The sequence below is a fragment of the Podarcis vaucheri genome (genome assembly GCF_965113315.1).
Source record: "Podarcis vaucheri genome assembly, chromosome: 2".
Lineage (NCBI taxonomy): Eukaryota > Metazoa > Chordata > Lepidosauria > Squamata > Lacertidae > Podarcis > Podarcis vaucheri.
The window spans coordinates 86,956,698-86,973,507 of record NC_138760.1 but is presented as its reverse complement, the minus strand read 5'-3'; the positions used below and the strand labels follow the sequence as shown (position 1 = coordinate 86,973,507).

The window sequence follows — 16,810 nt, the reverse complement described above, 5'->3', positions numbered from 1 at the left end:
AAACACATATTGATCAGTATGGCAACCCACTATTGTCAAATGTTGCCTTTTTATTTATTTATTGAGCCAGCAGTATAACTTGGACTTCATCTAATCCACTACTCTATACACACTCATCTGGGAGTAAGCCCTACTGAACTCATTGGGGCTTACTTCTGAATAGACACATATGATGGAATAGGTAAAAGTAAAATATGATGGATTTCTCTGTCACAAGTAGACACCTATCACTTATAGAATCCCATGCCAGGAAAAAGTGCAAGAAGATGCTTCAGAAGGCTCTACTTGCCCCCTCAATCTCCGTGACCATCCTTAGAATATATGGAAGCAAGTCTTGTTTATTTTAGTTTCTGTGGTTCCTTTGGACGAGAAAGGCCCCCAAATACCAAATACAGTCTTCCCAGAAACCGGCACAGCTGTCACTGACAGAGCTTATGACTGAGCTCAATGTGAAATCTCAATTGTTGTGCTTTGCGAGAAATCCAGCTGTCTTACTAAATTAAAATGAGGGAAGGAGTTTCAAATATGCCTGCTCAGGGCTCCTCAGATTTTTAAATTAAAATATCCTGGATTGGGCTATGATGCTTACCATTCACACCCCAGGGTTTTGGCAGGGCAAACTTGTCCAGTTCTACTGGCAGCAGAACTTTGGCTTTACAGAAAGGAAGAGAAAAATGAAGCATCTCTGCTTCCTTTGCTCAAAGTTAACTGAGCAATATGATTTATCAGAAAGGAGGAACCTAAAACATAATTAGCAAGTGCAGAAGATGTGCTGCTCTTTATTTTCCATGGAAAATGGAAGTTGTTGTTTTAAACTTATTGGAGAGAAGGAAAAACCTTGATTTGGTTTAAACCACTTCAGTACTGAAAGACAACAGGAGACTCTGGTAATTGGACCTAGGCACCTTACTGTCTGTGATCAAGAGAGTAAAAAAATAGTAGATGGACATAATACTATATGCATAAAAAGGGACTATTTCTAATTCAGAGACTCATACAATTTCCACTTTCAAACCTCAGAGATATATTGGAAGTAATCTGAGAGCAATGTAGTGTTGTATTAGGCCTGAAAGTACATGCATAATCAAATTTAGCACTGCACTTATTTCAATAGCAATCCTACCCCTTTTGACAATGCTTCTGTTACACAGCTGACTGCCCTCATTGATTGCAATAAATGTATCTTCAAATCACTGATGTCTAGTCATTAAAATGTCCCCTAGTGAAAAAACCCCGCTGCTGATAGCTTTGGCAGATGTTCTGTACAACACAGCTTTACCGCTGGGAAGGCAGATCAAATACAGAAATAGTTTTAAACCTGCTGGGTTGGGTGTGTGTGTTTTGCAGTGCATAATACAACTTATTTCTAAAATTGCCCAAATCATCTCTTAATCAATTGTGACTGTTCTCAAGACATTCTCTAGCTTAAAGGTCACATTACTTTATATGAAAGGCCACTCTCTTCAGATAAGGTTCATTCTAAAGTAAGGATCAATCTTATATACCACCAGGGAAATGGTGGGATGGATCCAGTGAAGCATAAACAGGTTTCTGCTTCCAAAATAGGGCTTTTCTCTCCTCTCCATCCCATCGCTTTCCCATTTCTCCCATGGCCCTGAAAAGCTGCTCTTGGAGGTCAGGGAAATGGTGTGCTATGGGGCATGAGGGACTATAGTTGAAGAGGGAATCAGCATAATTCAAGAGCCACAGCTTTGATGGTATAAAGAGGTTGACGGCTGACCTGCCCTTGAACAGCCCTCATCGCGTGTGTGCACTTGTACTTGCGCACGCGCGCGCACACACACACACAGAAAATTATCAACTGAGGTCATTTCTAATACAGTGTGGTGCATAATCAGGTACAGATTACTTTGAAGGAAATGGCTAAGGACAATGAAAAGGGACTTGAGTCCAGTGCACTTGAAACTGGTACTGTACTTTTTTGGCACATATATTATCAACTATATTGAACAAGGTACATTGGCAGACTTAAAATTGTGATGCAAGAATTTGCTATTACTGCAAAAGCCCTGTCCTTATTTAGCTACAGTTTGAACCCAAACTAGTAATGTGCTGCCTTAGATCTTACTATTCACCTCAGCAAACCTTGAAGATACCAAATCACATATGAGAATTTCTCCTCAAGACCGCTTTGTAGCTAATTCAGAACCTTGGGCAATAATTGTAATTGCATACCCAAATTCAAACTCCAGTAAGATAGATAGCCACAAATCTTACAGAAGATAAAAAATGTGTTTGAGAAACTCAAGCTTTTTTTGGAATCTATGAAGAACTGCTTAAGTCAACAATTAATATCTCTCTGTGTGTGTGTGTGCGTGTGTGTGTGCGTGCACGCGCACATGTGGGTATCGCTGTATTGTCCTCTTGTATATTTGCTTATAGTTTTACAAGCAAAGGAGTGCATTAGTTGCATAGCAACGACTTGAATCTAAAATTCTCATTTGCCCAATATCTTATGTCATTCTTGCAGCTTGGCTAAGGAAGAGGAAATCAGTGATATATTGTTCAGCCTGCAGTGTGGAATGTGGGAGAGGAAAAGCCACACATAGGCTTGTGTGGGTTATAATAGGCCACAACTTTATTGGTTACAGCTCACTGAGTTTTGGCATGGCATAGGATGGGATCTAGTTATCAGGCAGCTGTTGGTGGAAGTTGCATGACTTGCAGGCCAACCACTGTGTGCACTGATACCATGATCCTATCATACAGCCTGGAATGCAGTATGTGTGCTACCTCCCTGAGGCCTTGAAGCACCACCCAGGATCCCTTAAGGGGATCTCCCAGAGGGAAGAGAGGTGATCATCCCTGCTCTGGATTCAACCCAATGCCTCTCCACCTGCAATAATGAGTTGTGGTGAAATATAAAATAATGAACAACAACCAGCAGAACACAAATGTTGCTACGAAGAAGGTCAAAGACCCACACCAGTTGTGAATGTGTGTGAAATTCCTTCCCAGCCCTTTCAACCAGTAGCTAACCTTCCTTCATAGCAAACTTAAGTATCTTTCCTAAGAGTTTTCGCTACAGTCTGCTCCCTGGTTTTGCTTCCTAAGCTCCACTGGCAGCACTAGTTGTTCCTGAGCAGCGGTAGCCACACAACTGGGCAGTGCCCTACAGCGGAAGCAGCACTAAAAGGATTTGGTTCTGCTTCGCTCTCACATCCCACGTGGTGCAGCAAATTGATGTTTCCAGAAAGCGAGGTCTGGGGCTTGTAGCAAAGTTTTGAAGGGTTTCTTAAAAACAACAACAAACTTCTTTTTAAAGGATTTGGGAAATGTAGCCATTTCCGAAAGAGGGATAGTACATTACTGAGTAATATCTAAGGTATTAAGAGATCTGGAATTCCATTTTGGGGGGAATGATCTGTGAAGAAATCTTACCTAGACTGGCTCTATTATACATAAGAAGCACACGCAATAAATAATTTGTTTGAATAATATGGGTTGGATGTCCCTCTAGAGCTACACCCGTTGAAGAAATGATAGCACTGACAATATTCTGCAAATAATAGAAGGCTCAGCTCAACATGATTTATAGCATGAACACATCTTGGAATGGTGTGCAACACTTGGAGCAATGCCTGGCAAATGTTGTACAAGGCCTTGTGAAAGAGATTGCACAAGAACTTGCGCTACAGAACCACACAGTTGGAATTCACTTCTCTTTGCTTGCACAATGGTTGTGTGTTACATTAAGAAAAGCCCCTTCCCTTGCAGAAGACGCTGCTCATTTGCAGAAAAGCATATCCGGATTCAATAGATATTTTGCAGCATATAAATGTAATTTACTTCTAATTCAATACAATGAACTGGTAATCAAAATGTTATTTACCTTGTATTTTGGAATGGTCTTTAGAAGTTCTTTCACTGGAACATCTGTGCCCACAACTCCCAAAAGAATGCCTTTCGATCTCTATTTTAAAAGATTGTTTGGGAAAAATGCAGATTAGTTGGAACAAACAATTACAGTTAGAGCACAGTAATTCAGTCAATAAGTATTTACCATATGGATTAAAACTGCACTGAGCACTGCCGATAACTAGCTAATTCTTCCAACTATTTGACAAGGTATTATGGGTGGCTGCAGCTAATCTGGCTGAATACGCACGCAAACAAAATCAATAGATGTCTTTTTTCCCCTACCCTAGAAATAAAATCAAAGGTTGTGTGCAGAGTTGCAGCTGATAAGGATGCTTTCAATTAAACACTCTGACTCAGGAAGCCCCATCCAGACAAAATATGGAGTAGAAAAATGCAATTTATCTTCTGTTTCAAATAGCTTGTGAAGCCCAGGAGGCAAGAATGAAATGTGAAGGGCAAGGTAAATGCAAATATAAAATGGAAATAAGATTTTTAAAAACCCAGATCCCTATTATAGAAATATAGTAGAAATATTTCTGGATATATACACTAGCACTAGTCTAAGAAAAGAATAATTACAGACATTTGCTCCGATCAGAAAAACCACAGTGACAGTAAAAGCACACACGTTTGTGTCTGTGGTGCACAGATGTACAGTATCTTATGCACAAACATGTGAACATGTTGTAGGGAATTTCTATGGTAAAATTGGTTACAGGTGCACACGTGTTACCTTTTTCCTACCTGTGATCTATTCCACCTTGAACAGTAGGCTGCTGTGCGCCCAATACAGTAGTGTGGCAAATCTGAACAATTCAGGGAAAGATTGGGGTGCTTAGATCCTATTGAAACCAATAGCTTCCAAGCATAAATAAAAAAATATTTAGCTTTACCTGGATTGCATCCTATTTGGTGTCCAAAAAACCCCAACTATGCTAAACAGTATTTAAAACCTTGATATTTGTATTTTTAATGTGTGCTTCTTCTTAAAAAGGGACAAGGCGTTTTATTTCAAGAACCACTGGAAGTTTACTTTTCAGTTCTTTGCTGCTAAGTATGTTGTATGGCATTTATTTTAACACCAAGTACACATTTATGGGGAAAAGGTAGAGGATACCAACAGTCGAGAAATGCATAGCTTCATCAAGACGTTCACATTTGTGCTGATTTTGTAGCACATGGCTGGTGTATGGCGTGAGTACTTACAGTCTCATTTTGCTTACTAAATACTGGCATGGCAACAGTGGTCATCAAAACCAATCCCTGATCGTCTGCAAGCTACATTTAAAAAATAAGAAGAGATATTAATACAGAGCAATATGAGATGGGACCATTATCAAATCATAGCTATGAAAGCATCCAAAGAAGTTATCTTCTGATTAATGGAAATGATGTTTAAGAGCCCATTGCAACCTGCATTGCATTGCTTTTTAGTGCATCTGAGTGAGGCTCAGTCCAAATCATGTGCCTATCGGAAGGTGTTGTTAAAATCATCTTTCATTTAAAGAAAGAGAAATCTAGTACTGTAATCTTTTACTCATCTGTTGGATATGTATTGAATATTTTTGTATTCAGACAAATCTCCCTTAATTTTCTTTACATTTCCACTTCTCGTGGGATCCAATTTACAACTTTTTGCAGGACGAACACTCTGATGGTAGTAGATGACGGTAGCCTTTGGGCTAATACCTACACTCCACTGGGCTGCTTCTTACATGGCTTTCATGCCAGCTTGGTAAGAAGTGAGTTGAGAGCTTATGGCTCTCAGCCATAGTCATTTCCACAATCTCCGATGCATTGCAGCTATGTTAGAGATCATGTACGACAACGCTGCTGACCTCCGTGAACTCCTGGCTCACAGACTGCATATAGCTCATGCAAACACAGATGACAGGCAAATTCCCTGTTAGCGAAAAAACAGTGCTATTCGGTGGCTGAGCCAGTCTTCTACCTCCTGCTTTCCCGTGGCCAAATTCAGCCCCAGCATTGGGAAACAATCAAATTCTATGTTGTCACCAAACATATGGCAACCACATATTAAGATTGTGACTAGGAAAACGGGGACATATTTTTCCCCACCCCCGGTAGATTTGTGATGGACAATTTTGACTGTTTGCGAAACTGTTCCTGGAAGAATACAAAACTAAGTCTTTATATGATTCCTCATATCTCCAAGTTCATATCTCCAAGTTTTTTTACCTGTAAAGCTGGTATAATGTGGTTTTGCCAGTCAGTGGGAGTTGAGGCATTAATAGTTAATATACGATAGCCTTTCATGTATTCTTATGAACAAAGTACACATATAAAGAATTGCTTTATATGGATTACTACTCAATATACTGTTTATTTACAAAGCACATTAAGTGGCAGATTAACACGGTGACAGGATATACAGACTTAAGTCACACACACACACGTGCACTAAACTGTGATCGGGGGCAAGATCTGTTTGGAATTTTTAAAAACATTCTCTCTGGATCTTCCCTCCCACACAATTCCCACACATCCCTCAATCCCCTCTAGCCAGGGGTTGTTGAAGCGTTCCCTCCCAGCCACAGTGACATCACTTGTAGGAGCACAACAGTGGGTCCAGGATGTAATGCCAGGAAGCATGTGGGTTATGCACTCAGGTGCGTGCCCACAGCGTCCTGGAGCACAGCACTTTTGGTGGATGCAGAGTTTCGCCGTCTTACAAATGTATATTGGCATGGATAGTTTACAGATACAAAGAGCTATCAAAACACGCTGCCATTTCCCCAGGGAGAAACAATTGTTCAAGCAGTCGACTGCCACTGAGAGAACGCCACACCTCAAAGTATTTTAGAAAGTCAAGAGCAAAACACCAAACATTTAACAGAATGTATATTTAGCTAAAGCAGCAGATTGAGAGGTAGGGATTGAATAGAAGTTATGGGCTGACTCCAGAATTAAGCATCTATGATGGGGCTACTGGAACCAATTTCTCCACTCCTCCTCCCTGTGAACTAGGGTGCGCTGCGTCATGGGGAGGGCTGAGGGGGAAGGAAGGGTCCAGAAAAACTCGGCAAAAGTGTATTTCACAAGCAGAGCTCCCACTCTCTGGGGTTGCCTTTGCCTGATGGGGGGGGGGAGGGATCACCCATCTGCCCATGCTGTAGCCCACCCATTCAGTAGGGTCCCCCAAACCTTGATGGACCATTTTTGAGGAGGCTGCAATGCAGAGGAGAAAGCAGGCACGACTGCTGCTGCTGCCAGCATTGTTATGTACGCTTAATTCTGAATCCAACTATTCGTTTTTGAAATTCTTTCATAGCCATTTTATTAAATGGCTCTTTGATATAATTAGGCAAAAAACAAGGCCAAGACATGATGGAAGCTGGAGGGTGTTGTTTTCTCTTTGAAGGTGGTGAACCACCCAAGAAATGTTGTTCCTGGACAGTCAACAAATGCCTAAACAAACAAATGCTTTAATTGGTATGTTCCACTGGAATCCATAGGAATTCTCTTATCGTGAAATAATGTAATCATAAGCACGTGTAAGTTTAAATCTAAAATAAAATACTTTTTAAAGGTAATAAACCAAGTGGAAATTAGCTAGCTTCTGAAGACAGGAGTCTTAACGTAGTTAGTAAAGGAGTCCCATGGGTTCAAACAACATATTTATTAATAATTTGTATAAACAGAGAAGTAGGACAAAATGTTAAATGGTTAATGCATCAGACTGAATGTTTTTACAGCTGCCAAATATCACTATTTTCTGAACTGGAAAGCACATTGTGAAAGGAATGCCCAACACGAACGAAACTGTTTAGACATTATGCATTTACTTTTTAAGTTATAAAATGGTTACTTTCTGTTTAAAGGTTGTTCTTGCCAGGGATGCAAAATATCATGGAAAATACAAACTCAAGAAACTGAAACTTAAGATTGGGAAGGAAGAAGAAACCTAGTTAATATAGGAAACAGAAATGTGAACTATATTGCCTTTCCGGCTGGCTTATAGCATTGGAAGGTAGATTGAGATTAGTGTATAGAAATGAAGCTGGCAAGCATACAAAAAGAGTGAAGACGAGCAAGAAATCAGAAGTAGCAGCCAGGACAGATAATACTGCAGAGAAGGTTATGGGAACTATAATCCAACAACATTTGGAGGGCACCAGATTGGCGGAGGCTGGTGTCAGGGCCGGATTTAGGTTTGATGAGGCCCTAAGCTACAGAAGGTAATGGGGCCCTTTATATGTCCAGCTGTCCTTTGTCAACAACAAATTGTCGCTGTTTTTTGTGTTGAATATATGCTATATGGTAATTTATGGACCTAATAGGTATCTAAAGCCATTTGCACCTAACAAAATAAGTATTTCATCAAAGTAATTGTTGAACTGAAATACAATTAATAAGTATATTAATAGTGAAATACTTTTAACTCCACCCCCCCCAACAGAGTGGGACCCTAAGCTATAGCTTGTATAGCTTATACATAAATCCCGCACTGGCTGGTGTAGATTATGTTGCAAACAGAATCCCCCTTGCATCAGACAGGGTGTCCCTCCACCTGGTTGTGCCAGCCTCTGCTTGGGGAGTGCTGCCTATACAGAATTCCCCATTCCACCAGCCCAATGTGTAAGTGGGCAGAAGTGTAACTGGCAGGATTCAGGCTAGCTATCACTATTCAAGTGATATACTTGCCTCCTTCCAGTCTTCCACCTCAGCCAGCATGAGCTGAAGGACTGCCGCTCCATTAAGACACACTGTTCTCCAGCCCCAGAGGTTGGCTGCAGCCTTAGATGCCCTTGAGTTATCTCAGGCAAAGATAACTTAGGCCTTTAAGGATAGGAACTGAGACGTGCTTCTCCATGTCAACTATGAATACGTTGGCTTCCAGGGAAGCAGAAAAACTTTCAGAAATTCAGTGAGGTAATATGTCCATCTTCCACAACACTTTGCTGCTGATTTCAAGAGGCATTCCATTCCTATCCTTTATACCTGGTCAACAGAAGATGCTTCAAGCATCTGAAAAAAGTGGTCTCTAGTCCACAGTAAGTTATATATTGCACCATAAATCTGTTAGTCTTTAAGATACTATAAGGTTAACGTGGTTGCCTTCCTGAAACGTTCCAGCTTAACTCTGATTGTTATGATAGGGAAAACATTAACATATTATGTAAGAAGTGGGAAGCCACAAAGCAGAAGCAATTGAAATTAAAAAGAAACAGAGCAAGTCTTCCAGACATTGCATCAAGTTTTCTGAATGTTTCTCTTTACATAAATGGGTGAGCAGAGCTGAGTCACATTTCCTAATGGAACTTGTTAACTATGAGTTGGTGACCAAATCAGAGAATTTCTTCCCAAAGATTAATGTAATATAAAATTTAGCCATCCTTGACATTGCTATATATTTCTGGCCTATTAATTCTATTCTTCCTAGAAGTTATTGTACTATATAGCTGAAGGCGTTTAATAAGCTAGTTTTAGACAGGATTTTAATAAAGTAGAAGAGCAAACAAAAGGATGTCACATAGAGGAGGGAGAAAGGTTGTTTTCTGCTGCTCCAGAGAAGCGGACACGGAGCAATGGATCCAAACTACAAGAAAGAAGATTCCACCTAAACATTAAGAAGAACTTCCTGACAGTAAGAGCTGTTCGACAGAGGAATTTGCTGCCAAGGAGTGTGGTGGAGTCTCCTTCTTTGGAGGTCTTTAAGCAGAGGCTTGACAACCATATGTCAGGAGTGCTCTGATGGTGTTTCCTGCTTGGCAGGGGGTTGGACTCGATGGCCCTTGTGGTCTCTTCCAACTCTATGATTCTATGAAATTCTATGAAACCAAGTGCAAAGTTTTATAAAGTAAGCGTCCAGAGTAAGGGTCTAGGCATGCATAAGAGAACTGTAGGAAGGTGGGATCAAGTCTTCTTCCTGAGCCTCACACCTGGTACATAGATGGATATGTATGGCAACACAGAAAAGGAAGGCAGAGGTGAGACAGGAGGCTGGTGGAGAGTGCAAACTAATCCATCAAAAAAATCTCCCTTTGTTCCACGGATGTCTATTACCCTTCCATTTACCACCGAAGGAAGGACTGTTTCCCCCCAGCTGAGACAAGTGATAGCTGGTGAGGTGAAAAGCAAGAAGCCCAACAGTAGGAAGAGTGAGAACCAGTGTCAGGTGGAATCAGCTAATTCTAGTTTGGTCTTCATCACCCACCCAAGAGTAAGCAGGCACCAGCGCTCAAAACTCCAAAAAGTGGGAGTGCAGTTTCTGGGGAAACCCTTTTCCTGGATGGATTGAGAAAGCAAGCAGTTCCCCCAGATAAGTGATTTGAAGCAAGCAGGCAGAAAAAGAGAGAGGGGGGGCAGAGAGAGAGGGAAGAAGAAACACCAATGCAAGGGAAATCTGAATACCTTCTGCCTGGATATTACAAATTCCACACAAGGTAGAATTATTATTATTATTATCAGTTTCTATTTCTTGGACAGAGGGCACAGTTCACAGTAGAAGCAGGGATTGACGAAAGGCAGGTGGAGCGACAATCCTCCAACCTCATTAGGAAAGGATTGTGTTCTTGGTTTTATTTGTAAAGAATGGTTTCAAATGCTCCCCTTCTAACACAACCAACTCTAACACAACATTTCACACTATGCTTGGAAGACATGCTCTCCACGTAGGCTAACAGCCTCCTGCTTTGGCTGGCCCAAAGACTTCCAAGCACTGTGCTCAGGCAGTATGTGCTGTATTGTGTGGGAAGGGAACTCCCCACCCCCTGGCCAACATGTCGGTGCAGCTCTCAGGGATATGGCCACAGTATGAGGCATTTTGGTGGAGACGTCAAGATTCCCGAGGCCAGAGATCATTTACAAGATTTGTGCCTGCAAATCATGTCGTGTGAACTGGCCCAAAAGTTCAACCTTTTACAACAAGTGTATTTCACTAGGTTAGTGCACGTTGTCTTGCCTGAAATTCTAATACGAAAAAACCCCAATCCACCGTTTGTTTCTGTCAATGTTAATACCAACTCCTCGTGTGTGTGTGTGTGTGTGTGTGTGTGTGTGTGTGTGTATAATAGAATTTATTTTTAAGATCTTCAGAATTCCTAATCCAAATAGAAGTGTGTGTGTTTGTCCTTTGAAATGCAAGAATAATTAGATTAAACCCAGTAACGAAGTCCAGATTCTCCCACTCCCATTTGCTTTGATTTTTAAAGGTAAACACATTGCCATTTTTTTTTAAGTGCTATTGCAAAGGGGTATTTTTACATTTCATGATACATCTACATTTCCTAATTGTAAATGATATGCACAAAATTTAAATGGAAGGAAACATCTTAAGAGATAATGATTTTGGGAGGGAGGGGGAAGGAAGTGTGGGTTTTTTGTTGAGAAATAGAACTTTGGGTTTTATATTCTGACTCTCCTTTTGAGGTTCTTATAACACCAGATTTTATTTTATTTAAAAAAACTATTCAAAGGACCAGTTCAGCATTTAACATAGTAGAATAGTCAAATTCTACAGGCTCACAAGATACCAGGCACTCCAGCATGGTTGGGCTTCAGGATGCTGTGCATGTAATATAATAAGAACTGAAAAATAAAAAGCTGCTTCCCCCCCCCCATGAAAATAAATAAATCATATTTACTTTTAGTTAGAGCCTGATCCTGTGATGATCATACAACTTCTTCATAGGGGCCTACATGTGTAGAACCCAATCTTCATAGTCATGAATAATGTCATCCAGTATGATTCAATTTTGTGATATACAGATCAGTGATTAGAGTCTACATGTGTTGGGATCTACCTATGCTGATGTTATGCTCAACATCTGGAAATTAGGTGTGGGTCATGTGTGATCATGATGCTCCTCCAGGCACACAGGCATTAGCTTTAAAAAGAGTTTAAATGCACTGCAAAGAAAATAAGCAGCACTCCAGAAAAACAACAACCCATAAATAGCTACTGTACCATTATATTGTTCTTTTGTACTTCATTTGGTTCAATTTAACTTTTTAGATAACTTTAATAAAAATGCTAAAACAAAATTGCTGATGCATTTCCATGGCAATATCAGGGTTGCAAATTTTCCATTTTTTCCTTGTAATTCAGCACCTTGAAGTAGGAAAAAGTAAATGAAGCAGTGAATGATAAATGATGTGTCTAGCTTTTTGGAAACAGAATAGTGTCAAGATAAAAGGACAGCAAGCCTTGCCCAAATAAGTTAAGACTCAAAGAGAAAAGAAGCTGCTGGAAACTTAGAGGGAGCAAGATTATATGCCAGAGGCATATTCTAAAAACATTTCGGGCAGGGGGGAACAATGTTTTCAATTTAGCAAAATTATTTTTTCAAGGCTGACTCTCTTTCACTACTATGGCTAATATATAGTCCCTCCTGTTTCATACAGGCTCAGTACTAAATACCTCGCAACAGGAATAAGATAACACAGCTTGAAGCCTGCTGTTTCAACAAAGCAAGTAAAACAATGCCCCAGTGGGCTATTACATAGGAGTAGCTTATGCCTGAGGAACAGAATAGGTTAGGAATCAGGAGGGCTAAATACACAGATTCAAAGCCCAGAGTAAACTAATTGCTTCTCTGAATTAATTATTTGGGGTTTTATTGATGGCATCATAAGCCTGGAAGGCTCATCCAAGAACCAAATTTATTCGGACAAGTCCAGATCTTATTACAGCATGTCTCTTCTTACATAGTGATCTAAAACCCATATTCAATTCTTATGTTTCAGAAGTGCCACAGTAACCCCTTCAAAGGATCAGTGCCATTCCGCATAGAAAGCTGTGTGAAACAGCACACCGGACATTCGCTCTGTTTACAAACTCCCCATGCAATATTTAACTCTTATGTCCTTGTGTTCATTTCAAGTAGTACAGTTAATCATATGCATTTGTAGATATGAGGTCTGTCTTGCATCTTGCGCTGTACCAAATGTTAACTGTTTATATAGCCTGACCAAAACATCACACAGAACTTCACAAAATAACAGATGGTTACAAGTTGAAAGATTGCCCCATACTGTTAAGCCTGTGTAAAATTTTTGAGCAAGTTGCTGTCTGTCCTAGCTACATCTCTTCTCTTTTTATGGTAGTCATAATTTTTAAAAGTAACACTTCCACCTGTTGCTGTAGTTCTGCTGTTTTTCTCTTTAACCTTTAGATGACTCTAGAATGCTTCCAGCCATTACTATAAGAAATGCCACAGAAAGTTTGGTAACAAATACCAACAGAGAGATTGTTCTAGTGAAAATATGTTTGATAAATGTTGACAATTACTGATAAATCATGGAAATGGATTATACTGAAGGCACTTGGTTATTCTTCAGATGTTCTGTTGAATGACAGAAATAATTGAGTCGCCGGGGCATGACAAATGTTCCCTTTACCAATAAATTATAGAAATGTGAATGAAATGTGGTCATTTAGGTTTTAACCTTATATACATTTGCCTAAAAGTCCCATTAACTCAATGGGGCTTACTTCTGAGCATTCCTGTATAAGATGACATTGTTACTAAAGGAACTTTTGAGTTGCATCCAATGTTCTATTCAGAGAAGACTCACTGAAATTAATGGGCATTAGTTACTTATGTTCATTAATTTCATTGAGTTTACTCTTAGCAGTACTAACACTGAATGCAACATTGTTAATTTTCTTACAATCCTTGCTGGCAGCCTAAAAACGTATACAGTACTGGTAAATGTCAATTTGTCCTGAATTTCTACCAATGTCCATTGCATATAGGCATCCATATTTTAAATAACATGCAGTATTATTATTATTTTTGCAATAAATACTTCAAAGTCTACAGTTAATAGTAGCATAAGAGAGAATCTGCCACTTGTCGCCAAAATGGTTGTTTATATCCACAAAGAATAACCACACACAAGCCCTAAAAGTTGATATAAGATTTCAGGCACATAGAAATTTTAAAAAGTAAAGTTGGATGGCAACATTATTATTCTAGAATCATCTGAAGATTAAAGTGAGCATGTTTATAGAGACATGACCATTTAAAATGTTTATACAGAAAACATTTGTAGATGATACACAGATTCCAACAAAAACACAGTACAAGTTCAGACACCATATGGCAAAGCGTACACTATCATTGATTCAAGTCATTCACAAAGACAAGCATCAGTCCTGCACTGGTCTTCCTCAAACAAACAAATGCCAAATGGATTTGAAAACTTCTCATCATGCTTCAGTTAGTTGGGGGGAAAGTTTCAATGTTAAACATCTCCGTGTTTTTCAGAATGGGGGGAACTAATTAGTACACTCAACAAAACTCCATTTCCACTCAGAATTTCATACCAAGTTCATGTTAGCTATCAAACAACTCCCTGTTGCTTGATACAGATCTGAAGAAGATGATGTAGCTCTGTAAATATTTCTGTTTGACTTCATGAGCCAAATAAGCCATTAGATAGGCACACATACACTGTGCATCCAATTTACGCTGCATGTCCTTAGCATTGCAACTGCTTATATATCACCAATGACCATTTACAGACAAGCTGCAAGGAATGAGGCTACTGCATATGCAAGCAACCTCTTTTATTGAACAAAAAGGGATTTCTACTAATGAGTGAAGGTAGATGCTACTAGTGCCTTGAAAAAACGTATGCAAATTAAGGTGGGAGTGCTAAAAAATACCATGACAGCATCCAACATCTGCTAACCATAGAAGAGGCTGGAGCTAAGCCTAGGAATAAGCAGCAGCGATATTACATTTTAAACCAAACCTGTGGGATGAAAGCTAACTATGAGATTTGCAACAATAACTGAAAGACAATTATGATGCTATTCAAGAGAATGAAGTAGAACTGAGACAATAAACTTGACTGATGAGAAAAGAATAACTATTACAATATGGAATCCCTTAACAGTTTTGTAATATCACAAGGGAGACTGGCTTCTGAAGGCTGTTCCAAGTCAACTATAGAGAAACACGGATAAATTGCAGCAAGATATCTCCAACACCTATTATGGTTTCATACTTTTCACTTTTTATATCCCTCTTTCATTTCCCTGTTTATTTCCCAGCACAGGGCCCAAGGCTGCCTGGAAATTGCACCTAGTGACTTGCAGGTCATTTTCCTAACAACGTCTGGGGGAGCAGATTGTGGTTACCGAATGTTTTGGAAATGGGACTGTGCATATGCTTAACGATGAGTTCATACTTAACAGGGCTGTTCCTGGCATTAAAACGCGGTTCAAAGAATGAACAACAGTGATACCTAAAGGAAATGATTTTATTCCTTGGCGTTTGAGATGCTAAGAAAGCAGCAATTCTGCCTTTAGAACCTAGAGTTAGTGACTCTGTGCTTGAGAATATATGGAAGTCTTGTAGATCTCTAACAATGAACAAGAGCATATATTCCAGAGCTGGGAACTGGTGGCATGATATTGGCATACTCTTAATAGGAATCATATCCGCCGCTAGTTTAAACTGGTAATCATATGCCCATAACTGGCATAGTGCTTCTACCTTGGTTGCCTTTGCCTTAACTCTAGTAATAGTCCTAACAAATCACTGACACTGTACACAAAAGCCCCTTTCATCTGTTCATTCCATACTGAATAAGCACACCAAAGTGACAGGCTCCGCCCCCTCAAAAGCCGTACAGATGTTCCAATTCAAGTATTCTCTCTCCCCCCCCCCCCTCCTGTGGATGGTTATTCTGAACTGAATGAACAACTAAAAAGGGGGCTCGAGCATTTCGGTAGAAGAGTTTAACCAAAAATTGTATTTACTAAATAATGTAGAAGGATAATGAAGCCACATTTTTGCTAAGTCTAAAACGGCTATTAACCTTTACAAATGGGTTTCAGGAGTTTAAAAAGATTATGGTCAGCACAATCCTACAAAGTTGAGGCAGAAGTAAGTCCCACTGTGTTCATTAGTTCTTGTTCTCTCGTATGAGCATTTAGAATTGCAGCTGCAAGCATCTTCATAATGATTTTGCTTGCTCTGGAAACTAGAAACCAAAGGACCATGGTTATTTTTGGACTGATAATTGGGTTGGAATAGATTTGGCATTTAAAAGTTCTTGGTCCTCAATGTATTATTTACTTACTTACTTACTTACTTACTTACTAACTAACTAACTAACTAACTACATTTTGATACGACCCCAAAGCTAAAGCTCCTTGGGTGGTCCATAAAACAGTTAAAGTGGTTTACACCTCAGTGACAATTTGAGTACTCAATGACCATTATCTTGCATGCGTAGTTCTCCTCACAGAAAACAACATGGAGGCCTCCACGTATGTGTGACCCCGTGTTTGTAACTGGACCATTGGCCATTGGCTCTGACCTGGAGCCAAGCTACATGTGAGGCAGAAGAAAGATTTTTGTTTTTGTGTTTTAACTTTATTACTCTAAATGATCAAAGTAAACAGCTCTGAGGAAAGGAGCTTAAACCTGTCCCTGTAAGCTCCCCCCCCCCCCCGCGCGCTTAAAATTATAATTGCTTGCCCCTGCAGAAGAAAATATAGTGGGTGCATGTGTATTTTTCTCTTCGAGGAGAGAAGCAGCTGGGGCAAGGAAAAGCTTAAAGATCGCCTTTCCCATGCCAAAGGTTTTCTGCCACTCCAGCTTTTTTTATCCATACCATGCTACTTTATTCTCTCGGCGTCGATAAAGCAAGTTGTGCAGCTTCATGAAACAAAAGTGAAAAACAGCAGTGGCGAGGGAGGCTTTCCTGCTCAATAATGGCAGGAAAAATCCAGCTGAGCACACAAACAAAGGGGCACTTGGACTTTTCCAGTCAAGTCTGCTGATCTAGTAATAATTACGGTAAAACAGAGGTGTGAGAGACAAAGCTATTTTGTTGTAATCACACAGGAATTCTGGGAGGCTAACTGCTGCATCCCTAATAACACAATGGCATTCTAAACTGTAGCAGTGCGTGTGTGTATATATATACACATGTGTGTTTCAAT

The 16,810-nt window shown here is 39.9% G+C and overlaps 1 protein-coding gene across 4 annotated transcripts in view; it reads right to left on the bottom strand.

Moving 5' to 3' along the window:
• Nucleotides 1-16,810, bottom strand: part of CACNA2D3 (calcium voltage-gated channel auxiliary subunit alpha2delta 3) — a 498,960-nt gene that overhangs the window by 128,245 nt on the left and 353,905 nt on the right. For all 4 annotated transcript variants that reach the window (XM_082209336.1, XM_082209333.1, XM_082209334.1 and 1 more), the window contains 2 exons: nt 5,089-5,160; nt 3,854-3,934 (listed from right to left, as the gene is read on the bottom strand). In XM_082209336.1, coding sequence (XP_082065462.1) covers nt 3,854-3,934; nt 5,089-5,160 — 153 coding nt within the window. The remainder of the gene's footprint in view (nt 1-3,853; nt 3,935-5,088; nt 5,161-16,810) is intronic.